Genomic DNA, 23,229 nt, shown 5'->3' on the forward strand with positions numbered 1-23,229 from the left:
ATGCTCGTAGTGTTTTGTTCCTCTATTAGCATGGGCCATGATACCCTAGAGAACTGACCCATCTCAATAGAAATGATCTCAGTCTTTGTCAATTTCTGTTGTAAATCCCATAAACAAAAATAAAAACAAAAACACTTCTAGAAAAGGCATTTTTCAGGACTTTTTCATTCTTGGGAACCTCTCCTGTTTTCAGGAGTTTCCCCTTTGATTTGTCACCTTTCCCCATCTTCCCACAATAAAGCTTGTTAGTTTTACTCCCACATGAATCTGTGCCATTACTATTCATCTGAGACAACTCAAAAGCCACTGTTGATTTTTTTGGTGAGAGTTGAGTTTCAGACATTTTAAGTCCCTGTATCATGCACAACCCTGATGAGAAAGCTCCAGTTGTTCTAATATAACTCCACCAGAACCAGCAAAAGAGTAACGATTCCTAAAGAAGCCAAGAGTATTGGCTACATCCAAGAAGAAATGGCTTTCACTTCTAGCCAGGACAACACTGACAAGCCATGACCACAGGCTCTGCAACCCTGATCTCTCGCGCGCGCTCTCGCTCTCGCTCTCTCTCTCTCGCTCTCCTTCCTCCCCTCCCCTCTATCTTTCCTTCTTTCTTTCTTTCTTTTTTTTTTTTTTTTTTTTTTTTTTGTATCCTGTCTCCAGTTGTTCTAAGGTGCTTTTAGGCTGCCTGACACTCCATATTTGGGAGACAGTACTGCAAGTATACGTGAGAAGTGTGCCGAATAACACACACGAAAAAAACATGTGTCTTAGTTCAAAGAGTTTATAGGCAGCAGGTCCCACCTAGATATCTTTTACTACTTATTATCCTACAGACTTTACCTCACTTTTTAAAAATCAAAATTGCTTTCTATAGACCAACTAGAAATTCACTTAAATGTATCAGCTCTGTTGAAGACACACAAACACACACACACACAGAGAGAGAGAGAGAGAGAGAGAGAGAGAGAGAGGAAGAGAGTGTGCTTAGAATCAACCTAAGTCTTTATCACATGGTTATTTACTTGAGCATACAGGTAATGAACAGCTGTATCACCAGAACAAAGAGTTTAATGGATGTTGAAATAACATAGAGCATGATTGACAGGTGAGAGTACAATACAAGCACGGCTAACAAGGAACTGGGAGCTGAGGTGATACCTATGTGGAATGTTTAATGACGTGTAGCAGGAGATAAACATACAGAAGAAATGTTCCTTCCCCATTCTCATTTTTAGAATTTTAGACATTTGCAGCAAAATACAATCACAGATCTATAGATTTGATCCTGAGATTTCTGGCCTTGGCATGAATGTTCAGGCAGAAAATAAAAATTGAGATGGGCGAAAATAATGAGAGTCTCACTCACTTTGTTTAGAGATGGAGTGGGGAGTGGCATAGGATCCCAGCACCAAGAGCTCTCCTCTGCACCAATACTGGGCATCTCTCCTGCCTCACTGTCACTGCTGAAGTGAGAAGATACTTATGGTCCTATGTTTTATGATCCTTTAATGGTTTGAAAACAATTTTAATTCTCTCTTGGGCAAGCTCCCCCCAGAGGCTACAGAGTAAATGAAGCAAATAGGAGGTTTTGTAGTCTATCAAATTAACATATTAAAAGCAACCCAATAATTATATTCTTTCAGTCTATATTCATACTTGATCTAAGAATTCTCCACCTTTTACATGCATGGTCAGTATAATAAACATTTTTGTACTTTCCTGGCCAGCATTAGAATGAGCAGACATATTCTTATATTATTTAACCTATTACTTCCCTCTCCTGATGTCTGCTTAGAAGTTGAACACTACTGATTGAAAAACAAACAAACAAACAAACAAAAACAACCCTCTGATATAAGACCCCAAAATAACAATATAAGAACTTAAAGGTCACTGCTACTGTGAAATGGGATGTGAACTTCACAGTCTATCTGTACTTTCCCACTAAGCCAGGAGTTCATCTTGGCGGGTAGAGAGAGGATTGTGAAACAAGCCAATTCAAAAGGTCTGCAGCAGCCCATCAAAAGCGACTCTCCTCCTCTTCCACTGCGCGATGAAGGCCAGGGATGAATTTCAAAATTTGTTTCCGGACACTTCCCCGTCTGCTTTTCCGGGGCAGGGTCCCAAACACACTTGAGTAATTGCTCTCCCACAAGGGAGAAAAGGACCCACTACTAGTGACACTGATGCTCCGGTTTCTCCTGGAAGAAGCATTCCTCAGAATCTCGTCTCCATCCTTAGAGTGAAAGCACTCATCGTCGGTGCTGGTCTGTCGGCTGAAGGTACCCCGGATGGAGTCCTCAGACATACTGCTCCGGTAGCCATCCTCACTGTCCACTGTGAGGGAGCTCAGCCAGCTCTTACAACTGCTCTCACTGGATAGTCGGTGCCGGTCCAGGAGGGCTGGACTCGGCCCCAGCAGATTTCCAAACAAGGTCGACTCATCGAGGTCCATGTTTTCCAAATTTGGGGAGTTTGCTGTGTCTCCTACAATACAGAGAAGAGTCTATTGAATTCAACTAGCAGTCCCTACAAGAAAGCACACCCAACTTTAAAGAACTCAAGAGAGGAAGGACATAGACTCTGGCCCAAGTTTTCACTTGCACAAATAAAGTTAGGAGGGTTAACCAAGCTAGCATCCATGGACTAGCTATAAGAAGGTCATGAAAATTATAACTTAGAATACATTTAAGCAAGATAATTCATGCCCATAGCTTGGATCTAGAATGTACTCCAGGAGGCTTGCATGGAGATGTTACTGGGAGATGGTGAAAATTTTAAAAGTTGCTACCTCCCTGGAAAATGTAGGTCACTGGGAACACAGTCTTGGATTAAAATTTCTGTTTCTTGCTCCGTTTTTCCCTCACTCTCTAGCCACTAACAGCAGGTTTAGTCTGCTGAGTGTGTCTGCCATGATGTACTATCACAGGCCCAAGCCAGTTTATTATGGACTGAGACCTTTGAACACTGAATCAAATAAAACTTTTATTTTTTGTAAGCTGACTTGTCTTAGTGGCAGAGTGGAGTGTGCTTGACTTGAAATCAGTTCAATGCAAATGACACTGAGACAGTGTGACTTTGTGAACCTCCAAGGGCTAATTTCTTAAATTGTGTAACCCCGGAAACTTTTATGAAAATGCTCACAGAAGGGAGGTCAAAATAAATGCTCAGAAAGTTCTCTGGTTCTTATGATCTCTCTCTATAAAGAATCATAAGTTTATTATAAAGCTATCTAACTTATATTGGGAAAACAGCTACAAACCAGAACATGTGCTTATAAAAGGTTTATGGAACCAATTGTACCTTCCAGTCTCAATATCCCAAATTTCCTCTTAGAATGGCTGAATGTTTTAGGATGGTGCTGTGCTTAGAAAGCATCTCTGTCCTCAGAATTCTAGCTGCTTGGCCAAGTTTTCCTGTCAGTGCTTGATAACCCACAAATGGGTTCCCCAAACGGAAGTGTGAGTCACATTCTCTCCTGCCCACCTGTTTCTCATTGCTTGGACAGCTAGTGTGCTCAGAAAACCATAACTGAGAATGTGAGTCTATTTTAAAATAAAAAAAGGTACAGGGTGCCAAGTCCTCCAAAAGGCATCCTGTGTTAGTTCTCTTTACTCTGCTCTCCTGTGACTTTGGTTGACAATGTAGAGAGAGACTATTCTGCCTCCATTTGATCTATGAAGCCAAGCACAGTCAGTCTACAAAATGCTTCCTTTCTGCTACAACTGGGTTGTTTTGTCTTTCGCTGCTGATAAATCCAGATAGAAGAGCAATTGCTTTATAGACCCTCGTGTCCTGAGTACTTCCTCTAGTTCTAGGGAAAAGCAGATGAACGAACACCTCTAGTCCCTCAAAAAATGTGCACCAATGTAGCTCCTGATATTAGATCTACTTAAGACTATTCCTGTCCATGTGAAAACTGTATGCTGGGCTGTTCAGAAACCTTCAGTAGTTCAGCAAAGGCTTCTGAAACACTCCACGTCTATGAAAAGCAGGAAGTTGAATAAGGTTTCAAGAATCTCTCTCTCTCTCTCTCTCTCTCTCTCTCTCTTTCTCTCTCTCTCTGTGTGTGTGTGTGTGTGTGTTTCAAACTTGTCTAGTATAAAGTGAAAACCAAGTCTCTAAACTGTTAATCAATGCCTAAATAATAATTAAGACTATAAAGGAACTTTAGAAGACAGAAAAAAATAAAAGACTATAAGATACAATGTTGAATAGACTTTGGGGTACATATTTGTCAGAAGAAGACATGAAATTGGCCAAAAGGTATATGAAAAATATGTGGCATCATTAATCAACTGAGAAGCACAAATAAAAACACGATGAGAGTCATCTCACCCCTGTAAGATGCTTACACCGAATAGACACAAGATAAAAAAAATCAGTGGTGATGGAGAAAAATAACCTCACACAGTTCAGCTGCCATGGAAAACAGTACAGAGGCTCCACAAAAAAACAAACAGGAAACCACCATAAAACCCAGTACTGTCACTAGTGTATGGATATCCATAGGAAACAGGATTGGTGTTTCAACAAAACCTGTGCTTGCATGCTCAACTCATTCACAGTAGCCAAAACATGGGATCTGCAAAGATATCTGTTAACTGATGAATGTGGGAAGAAACTACTGCAGATGCGTAGTGGAATTCCATTCACCCACAACAAAAAGAAAAAAATTCATATTTGTGATGGCATGTATGAACATGGAAGTGTTAAATGAAAAAAGCACAAGAACACAAATATGGTGTCATCTCATTACGGGCGGAATCTAGCGATGTTCTGATGGTTATTGGGGATAGAATGGTGGTTACCATAGGCTGTGTAGCAAGGGGAGAGGTTTCCTGAAACCTTAATCCACGGGCACTGGTTACAATTAGATAAGAGTGTGGTGTGTTACATGGTAGGGTGACTACAGGTCACAAGTCTACTGTGACTTCTAAAATCTAAAAGGAAGATATTGTAAAAATTTTACCACCAAAGTAAATAAATAGATAAATAAATAAATATCTGAGGAGCAAATTTATTTTGACCACATCACATCATACACACACACACACACATATATGATATGTGTGTGTGTGTGTGTGTGTGTGATGACAGTCATGAATTTGTACAGTTTTTAATGGTTTTATGACTCAATTTTAAATTATTTTTAAGTTGAATTTTTTTCTGCCAAGTAGTTACCATTTGAACAAATATTCCAATTTCTAAATAGAGGTTAGATGAAATAACCTACATTCCAGCCCACACAGCTAATGACTCCAGTAAATTAATTGTACATAGTGTTCCCTCCTGCCAGCTATGGTGGTACATGCCTGACATTTCAGTGCTTGGGAGGCTAAGGTGTAAGAAGTTTCCCTTGGACTACTTAGTGAGCATCAGAATAGGCAGGGCCATATAGCAGGACACTGACTCGACTGACCTCAAGTGATACAACAAAAAGAGCAAACTAACAACTAGATTCAACTCCTTGCTTCAAAACAAGAGAGTACAAATGCATCTTAACATAATAATCTTGTCTGTCTGACTTGGTCCTGAGATTCTCTGCATATATAACTAACGGAATTTGGAAAATGGTTGATGCTCTACCTATAAAATACACAGCCATTTCCGTTGAAATAGCTCCAGCCAGAATCATTTTCAGGAATATAACTCATTGGCTGATGGGGTACAAATGGCAGGCAATGTTTCCTCTGGCTCCTCTGCAATCTTTGGTTACCTCTTTCAAATGTGTAATTCCCAAGTCCATGCATGTTTTCAAAGGCATATGTAGTGTGTATAGAAAAGAGAGTGTAGCATGACTCAGCCTGTGCCAAGCACAGTCACTCCAGTATTCATCCCAGCAAAACACAGACCAGTAGCCTTCACTGGTGCTAAGCAAACTTTTACTCTAATAGTGATAGTCTGAAAATATTTGGAGGCAGAAATGCTGAGAGGGTGTGACGAGAATGTGGTTTCCTGGCAGGAAATTGAGCTTACCATGCAACAGGCGCTGTTCCTGTAAGTGCAGAGACCTGAGTTCCACCCATTTTTTCTTCAAGGTTTGCTGTGAGAAAGATAAGGGGGAAAGGTTCTGAGTCTTAGGAAATCCAAGTGGGCAAGTCAGGGGAGACTGACAGCCCTGACAGCCCCACTCCTCTTCTCCAGAGACTTAGGTTGAATTATAGAGGATATTAGGAATACTGATTTCTCACGGACCCACAAGTCTTCTCTTGAAAAAGAAGAAAACTGATGAAGTTCATGTTGTTTTATGTTTGAAAGTGTTTCCTGGCTGTAAGCACTTTGTACATGAGTGATACAGATAGTGTTGGATAGAAACCCTAGAGTTTTAGGACTAGATAAGTTACCAGATGAAAAATTTTGGACCAGTAACTAGAAATTTGTAAATGTGTAGTAAATATCACCAATCAATAAGTCTGGGCTCCGAAACAAAATTTTATTTGACATCTATCTAGAAAATACTTAAGTGTCCTAACTTTGTTTCTTTGCTTACTTTGAAATGCCCTCTTATGTAGCTCAGGCTAAGCCAGACTCTTGGTCTCACTCTGCAGTTGAAGATGATACTGGACTTTGGATTCTCCCACTTCCAATTCTCAGGTACATGCTCCACCGTGTCATTTATGAGGTTCTGAGGAGCAATCCCAAGACATGATGCATGTCAAGCAAGCACTCTACCAACTGAGCTGTACCTCCAGTTCATCCCTTGACTTCAAAACTGCTTCTTCCCTTGGCTACTGTAGCAAACGAAAAGAATGTGACAAACGAAAAGAATGTGACCAGCATGAGAAAGAATTGACTATAAGAACAATCACTCAGCACAGAAGGCCTGGCCTGGTCCAGCCCACAGGCTAGCCAAGTCAATGGAAGTCAAAGCCAAGTGAGAAGAAGCCATCTGGAAAGGCAGGTGTTCTATGTTCGCTCTCCTTCCGGCTTCCTGCCCCCTGCTTCACCTTGCCTTTGCTATTTTAGGTCCCGGTAGCAAGGCCACCATGTGGCCACAGCTCAGGCTTGCCAAGGACATTTATTCATAAGAAAGATGGCCTAGTTGGAAAAGGAGCAATTCTCTTTATGTGCATTTAATGGAAGAAAATGGAAGAAGGGGAAGAAAATAAAATCTCAAGAACATCATTGAATGAGTCTGAGAAGTGGGGATCATTCCTTATCCTACAGAACACTTAGGACACTCACAGCAGTATCTGAAGCCTTTCTGTGGCTGCCAATATTCAATCAAACAATGAAAGCAGGGAAAAGCTTAGCTCAGCTCATTTTTTAGTTGTTGGTGTTTTGTTTTTCTGGGTGGTTTTTTTTTTTTTTTGGTTGTTGTTATTTTGCTTTGGTTTTGTTTTTGTTTTCCTGAACTGTAATAGAGTAGTTATAGGATGGGTGGCTGCATCAGTGACTCCTCTTATTCTCCTATAACTTTATAGTTATGGGAAAACCAAGAACAGAAGCCTGTGAAACACAGGACTAGCAAGAGCTCGCATATGGACCTACACATTTCTTCTTTGCTAAAGATACTTATCTCCTCCAGGAGAACAGAGTAAAGGAAAAAGGTAAGTTGTTGGTCAAAACTAAAGACACAAAGACAAAAAATATTATCTTTCTGAATTTGGCTTTCAAAAATTCATGGACAGAGCTTTTCAAATAGTTCACATTTGTGACTGAAGGTTTTATGATCCCTGATTTTCTAGTCTAGCCTAGTCACCTAAGTGTGATATGACTTATACTAAGGAAACTTCAGTGTAAAGAGCAGAGGTAACAAAGTGACTGTTTAAAATCTGAGACTTTTTGCCTGTTTCATTCAGGGTTGTTAAACATTTAGTCACATCTAAATGTTCTATATCACATGAGAGTTAAAAGCGTATGTGTATCTGGCTTCATGATACCACACTGACACTGGACATGACATATGGACGCCTGCATGGCAGCTGAAAGAATGATTGAATATTGTTGAATGAGTACGCAATGAACGGCTTCCTTAAACAACCCTAAGCTGTAACGTGGTGAATTGGTTCCAGGTATGGCTCCAGGATTTTCATTCTACATAAGACAAATAGCAATTATCCCAGCACTTAATCTTTTTATTTTGCTCTTACGGATAATATGTCATCTAATTTTCATAACTTTGTGATAGGTTAGAAAATAAAATTTCATTGAAATGAAATACTTCTCAAAGTATAGAATAGGCCTATCAAGTAACAGAGATACATTTAAAAGTAGCTCTTTTAACTAGTTCACTATCTGTGCTGAGCAGCTGAAGCATAGGCCAAGATAAAGGAAATCCTGTAGTCAGAAGGGACAAAATTCCTCCAACAAAGAGATTGGGGCTCTGCACAGTCTTTGCATCTTTTGTGAATAGAATGCTCACATATATAGGATGCAAAATAAATGTCATCATGCAAAAGGGAAATCAAGCTGCCTTTAGTCCAGACCCAGTCATTTCTGCCCTGAGGGATTAAGTACTTACCAAGAAGGTAAAAAGAAAGCATGAAAAGAATAAGTTAAAACGAGGATTAAAATGACAGCTATAGAAGGGATTAAAGGTTAAGAATGGAAGTTTTACAGGCAATCAGGCAATTATATAAATATATTTGAAAATTACAATACTTTATTGACAAACACAGAACTTACTAAAACTGCTCCAGAAAGACATCTGAGTAGCTTTACTAATAATAAAGAAACTAAAGCCATGGTTGGAAAATATTCCCCCCAGAAAGAACCCCAAGTCCTGATGATTCAGCTGGCATTACAAAAATTCTACCAGAGTTTTAAAAAGAGGAACAACCCAGCTCATGTCATATACTTAACACTAAACCTAAAAGGGAGCCTTAGAAACAAAAAATGTAGGTCATTCAAGGCTATTTTCACTCACCTATGGACACTTGATCTTTGACAAAGAAGTCAAAAACATACAGTATTAAAAAAGAAAGCATCTTCAACAAATGGTACTGGTCTAACTGCTGGTCTGTATGTAGACGGATGAAAATAGACCCATATTTAATCACCTTGCACAAAACTCAAGTCCAAGTGGGTCAAGGACTTCAACATAAAATCAGATATACTGAATCAAATAGAAAAGAAAGTAGGAAAAAGCCTTGAACTCATAGTTTCTGAACAGAACACCAAAAGCCCAGGCTCTAAGATCAACAACTGATAAATGGAACCTCATGAAAGTGAAAAGCTTCTGTAAGGCAAAGACACTCAATGGGACAAAATGGGCAAAACTGGGGGAAAAAACCCTTACTAACCCTGCATCTGACAGAGGGCTAATATCCAAAGTACATAAAGAACTCAAGAAGTTAAACTCAAATAAATAAATAAATAAATAAATAAAGCAATTAAAAACTAGGGTACAGAGCTAAACAGAGAATTCAGAACAGAAGAATCTCATATGTCCATTAAAGAAATGTTCAAAGTCCTTAGTCATCAGAGCAATGCAAATCAAAATGACACCGAGATTCCACCTCACACCAATCAGAATGGCTAAGATCAAAAACTCAGGTGACAGCAAATGCTGGTGAGGATGTGGAGAAAGAGGAACACTCCTCCATTGTTGGTGGGATTGCAAGATGGTACAACCACTCTGGAACTCAGTCTGGCAGTGCCTCAGAAAGTGAAAGAGCCTAAAGACCCACTAAAGGACAAAGTAAGGATGCCAAGATTATTCCCCTCACCTTAAGCACAACCCTCATCAAGACGGCCCAGCAGAGAAGGGAACTAAATCCATTTTGTCCAGTTATTATCCTTGTAGAGCACACCAAATAACATACAAACAACTTGGTAGATATTATGTGGTTTAACAAAGTGCTTGACTATTATCAACAGCATACAAACAATCTATGAATATCTATTCTCAAACCATAAAATGTATTTCTCTAGAAAAAACTATAATAAAATGCTAAAGTACAAAGGACAATACAACAGAAAAAAACCCATATGACCTGTATGTGTAAATTATCAGATTTTGTGAAAGATGAAAAGAACAACAGCAAAAAGGTTAAGAAAATCTAGCAACAAGAAAATGAAATACCATGTAATATTTAATACCTGAGGTACTGAGTTATCTATATAAAATGAAATGTCAATCAAACCTCTTGCATTTACTCATGGAACTTGACAATTTGACAGATGATCAACAGACTAAGAACATTGCTCAGTTAGGTATCACTCTCTATTGCAAACTGAGTTGGAGATAAAAATCAAAATGGCCATATTAGAGAGTCTGAGAGCAAATATGGAATTACATGGAGACTTCGTTAAAATAGAAGTTTCACAGCAAGTCAGGTGCGGAGAAAGGCAAAGCACAAAAGAAATTATATTGGGAGAATTGCCTGTGCGCATGGACAAAATTCAAATTATCCCATACTTTACAGTATATGGCAAAAATATCTCTGGATGAATTAAAGACTTCAGTATGAAAAAGGAAAAAACTAAATTTTTAGGAAAAATGTTTTAATGTAGATGACTGACAACTGACCCATATTTAGAAGCTCTTTTATAAACAAATAAATAAAAGGTCTCCACAAAAGTAGGGAAACAAACCTTGGATCCCATAAACCAAAATACTTTCAATTACCTAGAAGACAGTTCTTCAAAAGTAGCAAAGAAATATAAGGACTATTCTGGAAAGATTTAGTTATCATTATTTAATGAAATATTATACAGGAATGACAAAGGCCCACAGAGGAGAGTTGAATGAAGGGGCAATGCGCACACATCAGTGGACCACATTAGTATATGTTTTTGTTTCTTGTTGTTCATAATAACATCTCTTGTTATATATGTTTTAATTGATGAAATGCTCTATAGTAAATAAGAGTCGGGAAGATGAGTTCTTAAGTAGACATTCAAAGTATACTAAGGACCTACTTATATTCTAGAAGAGAATATAGATATTGAAATTTTATATAAATTTCAGAAGCAGTCCTTTAAATCATGAGTAATACAACAGTTTACAATAGACTGAAGATCCTAGCCAATGCTATAAGAGAAGAAAAGTAAATTAGATGAATAACTGAGCTAAAAGGCAAAACTTAAAATAAAAAGGATTATCCTTCTTTTGCTAGAGAATGTATTCGAAAACACACAAAGAAAATTATTCTAGAGTATATGAAGGGCTAAATAAAAATGAAAGCATATTCAAATGAGAGCCACAAAGATTTCAACTGTTCTCACTTATAAACAAACTTTAATTCCTATCAAAGTCTGGGTAGAAGGGATTCTTAATAATTTTATTTTAAATAGAACTTAAAAATCATGGGGAATGGGCATGAATATGTCAAAAGTATCAAAGGTAATCTTAGTGAGGCTTGCTAGTGAATAAATATGGTAGGAGGGAAAGGTTCTTGATAAAATGTAAATACAGTGAATTGTCCCCTTGAAATCAGTAATTTAATGAGTGTACTTCATGAGAAAAAGTAATGAATTTGGTAACTTGTGTTACCAAATACAAGTAAGTTGCTTGCCTGTAGTCAAGCTATCCCAAGTAGCTGGCAGCTCCATTGTCCTGCAGGGGACAGTACTGGAAACTAGGAGGAGTCCGAGCACCTTCAAACTCACTCCAGAAGTGTCTGGAGCTCATAGCCTGGAAGGCTCACCAACACAGAGAACTGAATTTTTGAAAACCTTCGAAGAGGCATGCCAGAGAATTCATCCTGTGCTTCAGGCACTGTCCCTTGTGACCTTTTCCCTCCCTTTCAAGGTAGTAATGTGTTTGCCCATGAAAGAGGATTCAAGGACAGCCAGTGTTAGTGGTAGATAGTCCATTTTCAGAATGGCGCAAAAGGAAAAGAGGCAAAGGAGACTGGGAAAGCAGAAGTGTGGGCCCACCAGCTCTCTGCAGCACTCAATGCTACCTCTTCCTCTGTTTTGCTCCTTCAACAAAATGTAAATGAAGAGTGATCACAGGTGCATCAATGACTAGTTCTTCAGGTAATATGCCTTCCCGCTGGCTTTCTGAGCCCCATAGACTCTGAATGGGGAAGGAAGAGGGTGATTTACACATTTTCACAGTCTTAGATATTCCTTCAAAGGTAATTGTGTGGTCCTTGACCCGTCGGTAGCTTAGATGCATCCTGACATTTCCCCTTCAAGGGCTATCTCAGTTTTCAAGATAGATCATTATTCTACTCACACATTCATGGATGAAAACTGACGTGCTGTGTTAAGTCAAGTTACCTTTAAAGTCTGCAGTTTTGCTTCAAGTTCTGCTCTCCTGTGAATCATTGTTCCATTAAGAGTCTCTATCCTGTTTGAAGAGAAGGGAAAGGTGGGGTAAACAACAGAGCTATCCTTCAAAGAGGTACCATCCTTAAGAAGCCTTGCAAGTGGAGAGTAGTCTATACCAGAAATACAGCATACATGTCACCCTTTCTGAGGCTCTTGACTATGGAGTGTGGATACTTGAGTATCTGGACCTAAGCCAAATTTCTGAACAACAGTGGGGAAAAAGAAAGGGGGAAAGAAGCCTGGCAAAGTGTGGAGGGAAAGATCCTGGCTAGTTATAAACCATAGCTCATTTTCTAGAAGGCACTGTGTGCTAATGGCACTATGGCACCAAGACACTATGTTGCTATCCACCAGAATCTACTCTTGCCTGGACAGGCTCAACAATCTCAGTTATTTGATAAACATTCACTGGGCATCTACTATGAGCCAGGTGGAATGTCAATAAAAAACAAACAGTGCACAGGATTTTAGCAACAGTGAACTCGATGTGTTATTTCTTGAAACAGGGAAGATTTTCTGCAATAATGTATGGCCATTTCATCAAATGAAATAGTTTAGTTTACAAATGGCCATCTAGAATAACTGATTTAACAATGTTCTTCTCTTTCTACATCATAGTTTTCTAAAAATAGAAGGTTTATTCTCTCGGGAGTCGGTTTGTTTTGAGCATTGTTTTGACTACAAATCTTCCACCTGAGGAGGGTAGTTAATTTCACCTTGGAAATCATACTCTTAAACATTTCAAAGTATTTGTTCTAAGTCTTTTTGACAACTAAATTATAGTTATATTTATGAAAGCATGAGAAAATTTAAAGATATGGTTGGAGTTCTAAATGTGAAATCACATTTTCTCTTTTCTTCCAGTCTCAGACCCAACATAATAAGATGACAGTACAGCAAATGCTGTGTGATTTCTGATTGAGATGATGTTAGTTTTGGACAATAGCCTCACTAAGAAGATAAGACTTATGGTGGTGTTCTAATCTGTCTAAGCAATGATGTGCACAAGTGTTGAGATGGGACACCCTTCAGTATTTTGTCACCTTGTGTCATATTTTACCCCGCTGTGGGTTTCTAAGGACCATTTCTACCCTTATTGACACATGGTCTTCTTGCTTCATTTACATGGGATATATTTTTCTGACACTAACCAATAGTGTTTTCTCTTGGATTTAACATGGTTTCTTTGAGACAAAGCTTTCCTAACTTTTACCCCTTAAACCTCAAAGGGCATTTAAAATCTGCCTCATTTCAATCACCCACCCAACACTTCCTTTGAAGTACCCATGAAGAAAGACTCTAGTAGATTCTACTGGCAGTTCACTATGCACAGCTGTAACTGGTAAAAGCCAGTCCTGACATACATCCTCAGAAGACTGGGTCCCAACGTCACTCACTACCGGGCTGAATTCAACTAACCTCTCTTTAGCCCCAGGCACTTCATCTATGTAAAAGAATAAACCTGGACTGACAAAGAGCCTGTGAAGAAAAATTAATTAGGTAATGTTGAAACCACCCAACTCTGAACTAAATCCAAACACCCTGGAACAGCAATGTATCTCATAATCTGATGCTTGGCCAACGGTGACTTCACCACTCATACAGTCTCGCTAATCCATAAGCCTGGTTCAGTTCACCCTTAGAATATGCCAAATCCATTTCCAGGGCTCAACGATATTTTTCTTTACCTCCATGTTCCCACGAGGAGTTCAAATGACCATTCCTTCCCTCTGGTCTCAGCTCCAACAGTACTTCCTCAGAGTGAATGGAACACTTTGAAAATCTCAGCTCAACTAGCTACTGTCTTCCTCAGTGGACTCCCTCGTGACACTATCTACCTTTCCTATAGTGGTTATCAGTAACTGTAATTTTTGAAATTTCAGACTTTTCTTAGAAATCTTCTATGATTTTTAGAGTTCTACAGTGTTTTTTGTTGCCTCCTTAGATTAAAACTTAATATTTGCTCAGTACATATGATTTTTTATGCAATAATGAATTGCCCTACAACTGATTATTAAGGTCCTGTTGGGTCCTTAGTACACAGTGAAAGAAATCCAATGGTGTCTATTTTGTTAGATAGTTATGACTTTGTGGATAATAATGGGTGTGTTTGTAGATATACTTTCTTGAGATTGTTAAGATCAGTCTCAAAGATTAAACCCTTTGAGTAGCTGGGAAGACCTTCTAATAAATTGAACATTAGTGTCTATGACTATATATGTTCCAAGGTGGGAACATTTCATTATCTCTTATAAAACAATAACAGAGGAAAAAAATCAAGAAGTTTGAGGCATATGAGAGAGGGGAAAAAAACGTTGTGGCTCAAAGATTTCATGAACTGTGAGAACAGGACCAATTTCTCTTGGTCCAAAGAAATGTGTGCCAGTTTTATTGAATTGACATTAAAAATACATTAGCAATTGATATCCCTCCCACAAGGACTTTTGTCTAGTGTGTCTGAAGTCAACTTCAGATGTTGACTCATGAAACCTTGGGAAACAAAGGGGCCAATAAAAATGTCCATACCCCACCGCTGTGTATGCTGCATTCTTGTGCACCACAGACAAATAATGTCTACAAAACCAGACAAGCCACCCACTTGTCAGGTATTCCCAGACACCAAAACATCTTTGAAACCCCACAGCAACTAAGTGGATATTTACGTTAGCAGATTTCCTGATGATCGGATCAGGTCAACCACTTGTTTGTGAGTAAAGCCTTCTGTGCTCACACCATTGACATTTGCAAAGATGTCACCTGTGGGATGCCCAGAGAAATGAATGTTTTATTAGCTACGTAAACAATCCCCCCAACATGGAAATGAGGCAAAACAAGCACATTCCCAAACCACAGTGTCACTCAAGAAAATCCAAAGCAGCAACTGCTTCCTAACCTTCGCTATCAAAGAGGTTTGGGGTATTTAATGACGTCTAGTATGAGCAGAGCTACATTACCAACTTGCAGGCCAGCACAGTGAGCGGGGCTGTCTTCCTGCACTTTGCAGATCATAGTGCACACTTCTGCGGAACAGATGTTCTGGTTCTGGACTCTGTAGGTCTATAAAATATAAGTGGATACATAGTAACTTTTCCAAAAGGTCAACAAATATTGGCCAAAACCTAAAACCATGGCATAATAGGTAGGGCAAAGGACAACTTTGGAAACGCTTTTCTCGACATACACTGAATGGAAATTACCAATTTTGCAATCCCACCAGATCATCGACAGCCAACTCCATTCATAAAACATCTTGTATGAGAATGAAAGTGGGATGTGAGTGTCTCCAGATGTTCTGTTTACAAGCCTAAGAGACCACCTGATGATTTCACTGTGCATTTATTAAGAAAAAAAAATTAAGAGTCTTAGTTCTCAAAGGGATGAAACAACCATAGCCAAGTGGAAGAAAACGATCCTTGTGGGTGTTCCAGGCTAAAACAGGCATTGGGGGAGAGAGTATGAGATAGAAAATACCCAGCAGGGAGATGGGCCAACAGTAATTATATTAAATCAGAGTTCTGCAAATAATGACAATCTGACCTAGGTTTGTTCTAATTGACTCAGTCAGTTTCACTTCTGAGCACACAGACCCCTCCTGCCCTGAATTCTCACCAGTTCTTCAATCATCCAACTAAATGAGAGAGAGAGAGAGAGAGAGAGAGAGAGAGAGAGAGAGAGAGATGCTTCCCCAGATGTCTCAGTTTGACACAAATAATTCAGTGAGTTCTATTGGTGTTTTTAGTTTTTACTTCGAAGTGTATAAAAACACTAGGGAAACATTTGCTCTGTATAACAATTTTGTAGCTCTGAAAAAAAAACAGTGTTTTGAGTTATCCTTTCAAATCTGACTGCTAAAAGCTGAGCTACATCCGAGTGCTGCTTTCTTCTAGAGGAATCCACACCTGAGACACGATGATCAGTCACACACAGATATTCCCAGAGCTAGTCACTGGCTTCTGTTAAATGCTGATTTCTACTCAGATGTAGTACATTTAGAATCTTCTATTTGAAAGGAAGAGGAACTTTAAGTGGCCTATCACATGTGTTCCACCTGAATCAAAAACCTTTTGTGATAATTTCCTGCCTCAGACCAGAGCTCAGCTCCTTGTAGAAATAGAAGCCAATTTAATTTATGTGCCATAAGAGCTGAAAACTGATTGATAAACCTTTTAGAAGTCACTGTTATAGCAAGCCACATCAACAGGAAAACCCACCTCCTATGCCTGGGTATCAAAGTGAGCACCGAACAGAAGAAGCACTCTGATTTATGTGCACATGCACATTGCAGAGCAGCTGTGAATTTGGGGGTTAGAGTTAAAAAGGGGAAACCAGAAGCCATGAAGGCACAGAAAAGAATACTTGGTCAAATAATATGACAATATCGCCCACCCACATCTCCCATCCTTGTGTTCTGTTGGCTCAGAAAGAAATTGTCTCGAGCGTCCCTGTGAAGTATCGACTTCTGAGATGACATATAGGCGCTGTAGCTCAGAGGTGAAGCCACCATGTCTCTCTGAGTTCCTAAGGTTTCATGGTTCTGTGATCTGTCCTCCAGTAAAGATGATTTTTCACTTTGATTTTACACACACACACACACACACACACTTGTGGTGAGGGAGAAAGAGAAGCTATCAGTGATAGGCATGCAGTTACTACCTCTAGGCAACCTTGAAGAGGCTGGAGTGGACATACAATTATCTTCAGAGAAAGTCAAATGGCTCTCTTGTGAGGGGGCTGTACTTCTAAAATCTGATAGATTTAGCACATGTTTTTGGTAGAAAATTATGTCCCAATGATTTTATGGTAAATTATAGACTGCACCACATTTTAGAGGAATGGAGCTCAGAAAGCAGAAACCTCTGTCCCCACTACTTCCCCGTTCATTCCATGTTGTTTCTTTACTCATGAAACACATTTAAAGCTGCAGCTTCCTGCTCCTGCTCTTAAAATACAACCAAGTTCCCTTTCATGGGGTTGCTATCATAGCCAAGTTTTCTGAAAGCAGCATTCATTGACGAAGACCTAAACTCTGACATACAGCATAAGAATACGATTATGCAAAGCACGTGGGAAAGAAATGCAGAAACAATGTGGGGGAAATGAGACTTAAGTTGCTCCACTCAATTAGACTACAGTCCACGTGACTCTATTCTCCACCTTCTCAAATATAATATGAAAAGACAGGCAACAGATATTCTTGGACAGCTACATTGAAACCTATGAAGACCAGTACTAATTTTCACCAATGGTTTTCAAGTAATAAACTGTTATTATGGTGTGTGTCTGTGTGTGCTATAAATTTCTCACTATACCCCCTCCAAAAAAAACTGGTCTCAATTGTAACATTATTGGAGTCTATATACACAGATATACCATCTGGCAAGTATTTATTTATTTATTTATTTATTTATTTATTTATTTATTTTGAAACAGGGTCTCATAGTGTAGTCTTTGCTAGCCTGGAACTCCCTGTCTCTGCCTCCCAAGTGCTGCTGGGATTAAAGCTGTGAACCACCATGCCCAACTCAAGTATTTAGAATCTGATTTACGTACAATACAAGAATATGATTATATGAAAATAAACTTCTGTAAATGCCTTTTGCTTTCTTATTTAAGATCCAGAAATATCAAGCACCTTTGTTTGGAGTTCTCCTTAAGGAAGACCAGAGTGATGCATAAGGAGCAAGCTGCATCTCTAGAGAAATATATGCTCCAACATTTTTTCTCCCCATAATACTCAACACACTGAACAAACAACCACACACTAAATAAAATCTAGTCTCCATGGCCATGCTAACCCTACCCTGACTTCATTGTTCCTTACAAATATCATGATGGAATTAGTGCCTGTTTTTCCTTTGGAAATAAATCTAAAATGTTTTAAAACTGCCCACCTGAATTTCAAATCCAAATGTTCCATTGTCCTGCTTTTCCACAGTAACAACCTTCCTGTAAGTAAAAATAAATAAAGTGCATAGATATTAAAATATAGTATTTAGCATATATTTAATATTAACAATAACTGTTACAATGAAAATTAACTTTCATTTCTACAATTGTAGTATAGGTTAGCAATGTGTGAGTGAGTGAATGTGTGTGTGTGTGTGTGTGTGTGTGTGTGTGTTGCACTTATCTCAGGCAGAGAAAGGGAAGGGAAGGAGAAGGGAAGGGAGGGGAAGGGAAGGGGAGGGAAGGGGAAGGGAAGGGGAAGGGAAGAATGTTAAGGAAAGGGAAAAAATGAATCTCTTTACCTTTGAGACCAGGAAAAATCACCTAAAGAGCTTGATCTGGCCAACGCGAGCTGAAAAATATAAAAAGCAAGGTCTTTAAGACATGTGTGCAACTGCTCTGCATTACAAAGGACGTTGTTCTTTCTTGTTATCCTGGAAGCCCTTTTAGATAAGATTAATAATGTCCATTCTCTTTTAACAGCAAAGGAGAGTCTGAGAGAACAGGGACTCCAGACATTCTGTTGAGAAGATGAGGAAAAGCTCAAATAGTAAGATACTAGGGGGGTGGGGGTTCATACCATGTCGCAGACCTCAAACGTCCCGCAAGGGCTTTACACCTAAGTTGCATTTATGTCTACTTCTCAAAATTAGCAATTTATAACCACACTGAAACACCTACATAAAATAATACGAAAACCATGCAGCCCATATTTTTTTAAACACTGATGAAATGCTTCTGTTTATAACGGTTCAGTGTGTTACTCTTTGTAGGCTAAGAAAATCTGTAAAGAATGAGCTTACATATAAAAATATTATTGAAGATGGCTGGCAAGATGGCTCAGTGGGTAAAGATACCACCCAGGTTTGATTGGTGAGAGGGGAGAACCGGCTGCAGTTTGTCCTCTGACTTCTGCACGCACAGCACTGCATGCACGTACACACTCAGTGACACTCACTCAGTTCTCAACACCACCACCCACGCACAAATAGGTTAGAGAATAAAAAAATAGATTAGGAAAGGTGAGGGAGGGACTCCAAACCTCAATTTCGATTATGGTTTATTTCACAATAGTTTTGGAAGAATATAGTAAGATTTCCTGCCAAGAAAGGGAAGAAACTTCATAATGCTATAACTTAACGCTCACTCTTCTGCACATTTTGGGAAAAGTCATATAAGCATAAGCTTCCAGGGTCGAGCCAGACTCTTATAAAGAGAGGGGGTCAGCAAAAGGGAAGACCTTAGTTGTAAGGACTGCGGTCAATTTCTAACAATGTTGTAGGTTTGTTAAAGAAATATTTAATAGATGTTAGCTATGAATTAGTCCTTTCTTAAACACTGTTCCAAGGACTCAAGACATAACTTTTGCTCCTAATTATATTTTTAAAAGGTTTTGTTACACACACACACACACACACACACACACACACACACACATGCTATGTGGTGACGGATGTCCGCAAGGTCAGAAGAGGTTACCAAATTAAGGGCTACCTGTTGTAAGCGTCCATAAGCGCATGGGAAATTGAATATAGCTCTTCTACAAGAGCACAAGTGATCTTAATGAGGGGCCATCTTTTCTGCCAATAAGCCATGGTGTCTAAATGCCAACTTCCTGCAATTGTCATTCATAAGCAAATAAAAAAAATAGTGAATCCATGCAGTTGGTACAGATAAATAAAAATGATGTGGGGATAAAAGCACACATGGAAAATACACAGGAGAAATTAATGCATACAGGACAAGTTCCACAGAAGTCTGGGTTACTCAATTGCCAGTCACCAAATGCCAACAATTGCACAATTTTCTGGGATGCCTCAGTGTTAAGAATTCAACCACCAGTCACTATACGTATCGGAAAGGTGTAGTCATCCACAGATTTTATATGTAGCAATTGCTCTGTGTTCTTTTGTCAGTCATACCTGGAATCTCAGGCAGAAGGGCTCAGACCTAAAATTATCATCTTGGCTCGTAATAAGTTTCAGCTTTTGATTTATAAGGACTAATTATGGGATACCTACAGCAATTTGAATGGTTTGCAATAATCTGGTTTTGTGCCTAAATTATTGAATGTATGAATGTACCCCCCCCACACACACACACAGAGGGGGACCGGGGGGAGAGGTTAACAAGAGTGGGAACTTTCAGTTAAGTCAGAAGGCTCCATCTGAAGGCTCCATCCTTGTGAAAGGTATTTTTAAAAGGTGTATTTGCAAGCATTGTCCATCTCACCCTATTGTGTGCTCAGATTTTCTTAATCTGTTTTCATTATTAGCATTTCCTTGTATTTCACAGCTAACTCACATATTTTCAGGTACTTGTTTCAGCTGTCTTTAATTCTGTTCATTATAACCACCACTAAGGAATTTATGTTTTTAAAACGTTGCTCTTGCCATTGTGGTTTGTACATCATTCCCTTATCATTCATCTAGAGGCGTGTATGTGTCTACACACGGGCATGGATATGAAGGGCATAGGGTGTACTTGATGGAGGGCTTCACTTCTGCAGATAGCCATCTGTACGCTTTGAGACTCTGGGGAAAAAACACTGCTTCTACTTTCCACCCCAGTGCTTCACGAGAGGCCAAGGGGAGATTATGACTTTAAAAATAGTAAAACAGACAGACAAACTAAGCCTCAGATGCCATCTGCAAGTGACTGACGGTGAGGCATTCAGTTCAATGTGATGTGTTAGGATCCCTCTCTAACTTTGTCTTTCGTTAAATTAAATGTTCATAGGGGAAAAAAATCCAAGGGTAATTTTTTTTTTTTTTTTTTTTTGGTTTTTCGAGACAAGGTTTCTCTGTATAGCCCTGGTTGTCCTGGAACTCACTTTGTAGACCAGGCTGACCTCGAACTCAGAAATCTGCCTGCCTCTGCCTCCCAAGTGCTGGGATTAAAAGCATGTGCCATCACGCCAGGCTCCAAGGGTGATTTTTTTAAAAGAAAAAAAATTAAAATCTAAAATATACTATTGAAAAAGCCAAAAGAAACCAACAGGATGGTAAGAAACTACTCAAAAATCAAGTAGTATAAAACGAGAGCTAAGGAAAACAAATAAAACTAATGCTAAATGAATGAATTTTGGAGAGATGTAATTAGTCCTCACAAATCCAACAGGTGGCAAGAATTAATAAAATGTCTGGCTACCATAATGTTAAAAGTCCTTTTCCTTGTCCAGTATTTATAGAATTGTTGGGAGTCTCAAGAGTTCTTCAGTGTGCCTCTTAAGTGACTGGTTATTTTGCATAGATTTAAGTCTATAATCTTCTAGGTCCACCAAACAGGTTTCTCTATACAGAAGAGGGTGCCCCTAGCCTCCCCCTTTTTAACAGTTCTGTGTAGCTCTCTGACTAAAAGTGAATATTAAGGCAGCGGGGAAGCACTCCTGCTACTCATTTGTTTGGGTTATCAGTGACACAAAAGTTCAAACTAAATCAGATTATAAAATACCTTCCATTATGGATTAGTAAATAGGCTATTTTAAGCAATGAACATATAAATAAAAAAGCAATTTAAATACAATAGCTACCATCATACTCTCTGATGGGGGTGGGAGGGAACAGCTACATCTTGCTCATTTGTTTGTTTGTGTTTGATACAGGGCTTCTCTGTGTAGACCTGGCTGTCCTGGAACTCACTCTCCAGACCAGGCTGGCCTGGAAGTCAGAAATCTGCCTGCCTCTGCCTCCCAAGTGCTGGAATTAAAGGTGTGTGCCACCACTCCCAGGCAGGGAACGGCCACATCTTGACACAATGTCCTCTTAATTTTTATCGGGGCTGCCTTAAAGGATCACATAAAAGAAACTCTCAATCTTCTGCCTTGCTCGCCTGCTAAACTGCCTGTGTTACTCGGAGTGTGCCCGAGACTTCCGAATCAAGTTTTCCCCATCTCCCTCTCCCTAGCATGCACCAGCCCTATTTAAAGATGTAGACTTGGATGGAGTAGGTGTGCCCCAGACTGCCCTCCCAGCCAGAGTTCTTCTGAGTTGTAATGATGCCCCAAACCCCGCCCCCAAATTCATGAATGGAGAACTGGTGTGCAATTTACAGCATATGCTGACAACAGCTGTCTTTTATTACACATTATCTAATATGAGAAGTCTAGGTTTAGCAACTTGGCAGGCTTGAAAGCTACACATTGGGCTCTGACTGCAGGAGAGGAGGCTCCTTATCTCCTCACTAGCCAGGAGCCTGGTGTCTAGGGCTGATCTTAGAGAAGTTCCTCTGCTTTCAGTGAGACAACTTAAGAGACAAGGCATTAATATTCCACACACCATGCCTCCTGCTATGCAGTGTGATTCACGGGTCTCTCTTTAGTGCAAAATCAAGACCAAATACAGCAGCTGTCAGTGTGCAAAATAGAAGGAAATCGGAAACACAGCTTGATGGATAACCTGCCACAGAGCAGCTCAGAGACCAACACTGAAGCCACTTTTGCTGCTAGGTTAGATTGTTATGTTCTCACCCGGGCTCTGTGACCTCACTTCCCCCCCACCCCACCCCACCCCACCCCCACACACAAAATGTAGGTGTGGTAAGGAGAGGGTACAGATTCAAAAGTGGGCCTTTTTTTCTCTTCCTTTTTCTTTCTTTTTTTTTTAAGTACTTTGTTTCAAGTTATGTCCTTGGCTCTTCCCAGTCGCCTGCCTATCTTACTTTTACTCCCAACTGTTTCATGAATACAGCTCTCCCCTACTTTTGAAAGTCAGACCATTAAAACAGAAAGGATTATCAAACTATCCAAAGACACAACAAAATAACGAAAGTAAAGTCAATGCCATACCTATCAGACCCATACTCCTGTAAATGGGTTGTCCCAGCTTCCAGGAAGGTCTGATCACAGCCCCGCACCTCTTTTAAAGAATGGTTGAAGGGCTGGAGAGATGGATCAGCAGTTAAGAGCACTGACTGCTCTTCCAGAGGTCCTAAGTTCAATTCCTAACAATGACATGGTGGCTCACAACCACCTGAAATGGGATGTGGTATCCTCTTCTGCTGTCTCTGAAGACAGCAACAGTGTATTCATAAACACAAATAAATAAATCTTAAAGA

The 23,229-nt window shown here is 39.5% G+C and overlaps 1 protein-coding gene across 1 annotated transcript in view; it reads right to left on the bottom strand.

Moving 5' to 3' along the window:
• Positions 1-1,050: 1,050 nt before the first annotated feature.
• Cytip (cytohesin 1 interacting protein) overlaps positions 1,051-23,229 on the bottom strand; it is a 61,922-nt gene continuing 39,743 nt past the window's right edge. Inside the window, exons 3-9 of the mRNA XM_021152841.2 lie at positions 18,477-18,526; positions 18,120-18,174; positions 15,183-15,285; positions 14,892-14,985; positions 12,178-12,247; positions 5,980-6,046; positions 1,051-2,487 (exon numbers count right to left, since the gene is read on the bottom strand). Coding sequence (XP_021008500.1) covers positions 2,021-2,487; positions 5,980-6,046; positions 12,178-12,247; positions 14,892-14,985; positions 15,183-15,285; positions 18,120-18,174; positions 18,477-18,526 — 906 coding nt within the window. The 3' untranslated portion in view covers positions 1,051-2,020. The remainder of the gene's footprint in view (positions 2,488-5,979; positions 6,047-12,177; positions 12,248-14,891; positions 14,986-15,182; positions 15,286-18,119; positions 18,175-18,476; positions 18,527-23,229) is intronic.

The sequence above is a fragment of the Mus caroli genome, chromosome 2, assembly GCF_900094665.2.
Source record: "Mus caroli chromosome 2, CAROLI_EIJ_v1.1, whole genome shotgun sequence".
Classification (NCBI taxonomy): Eukaryota; Metazoa; Chordata; class Mammalia; order Rodentia; family Muridae; genus Mus; species Mus caroli.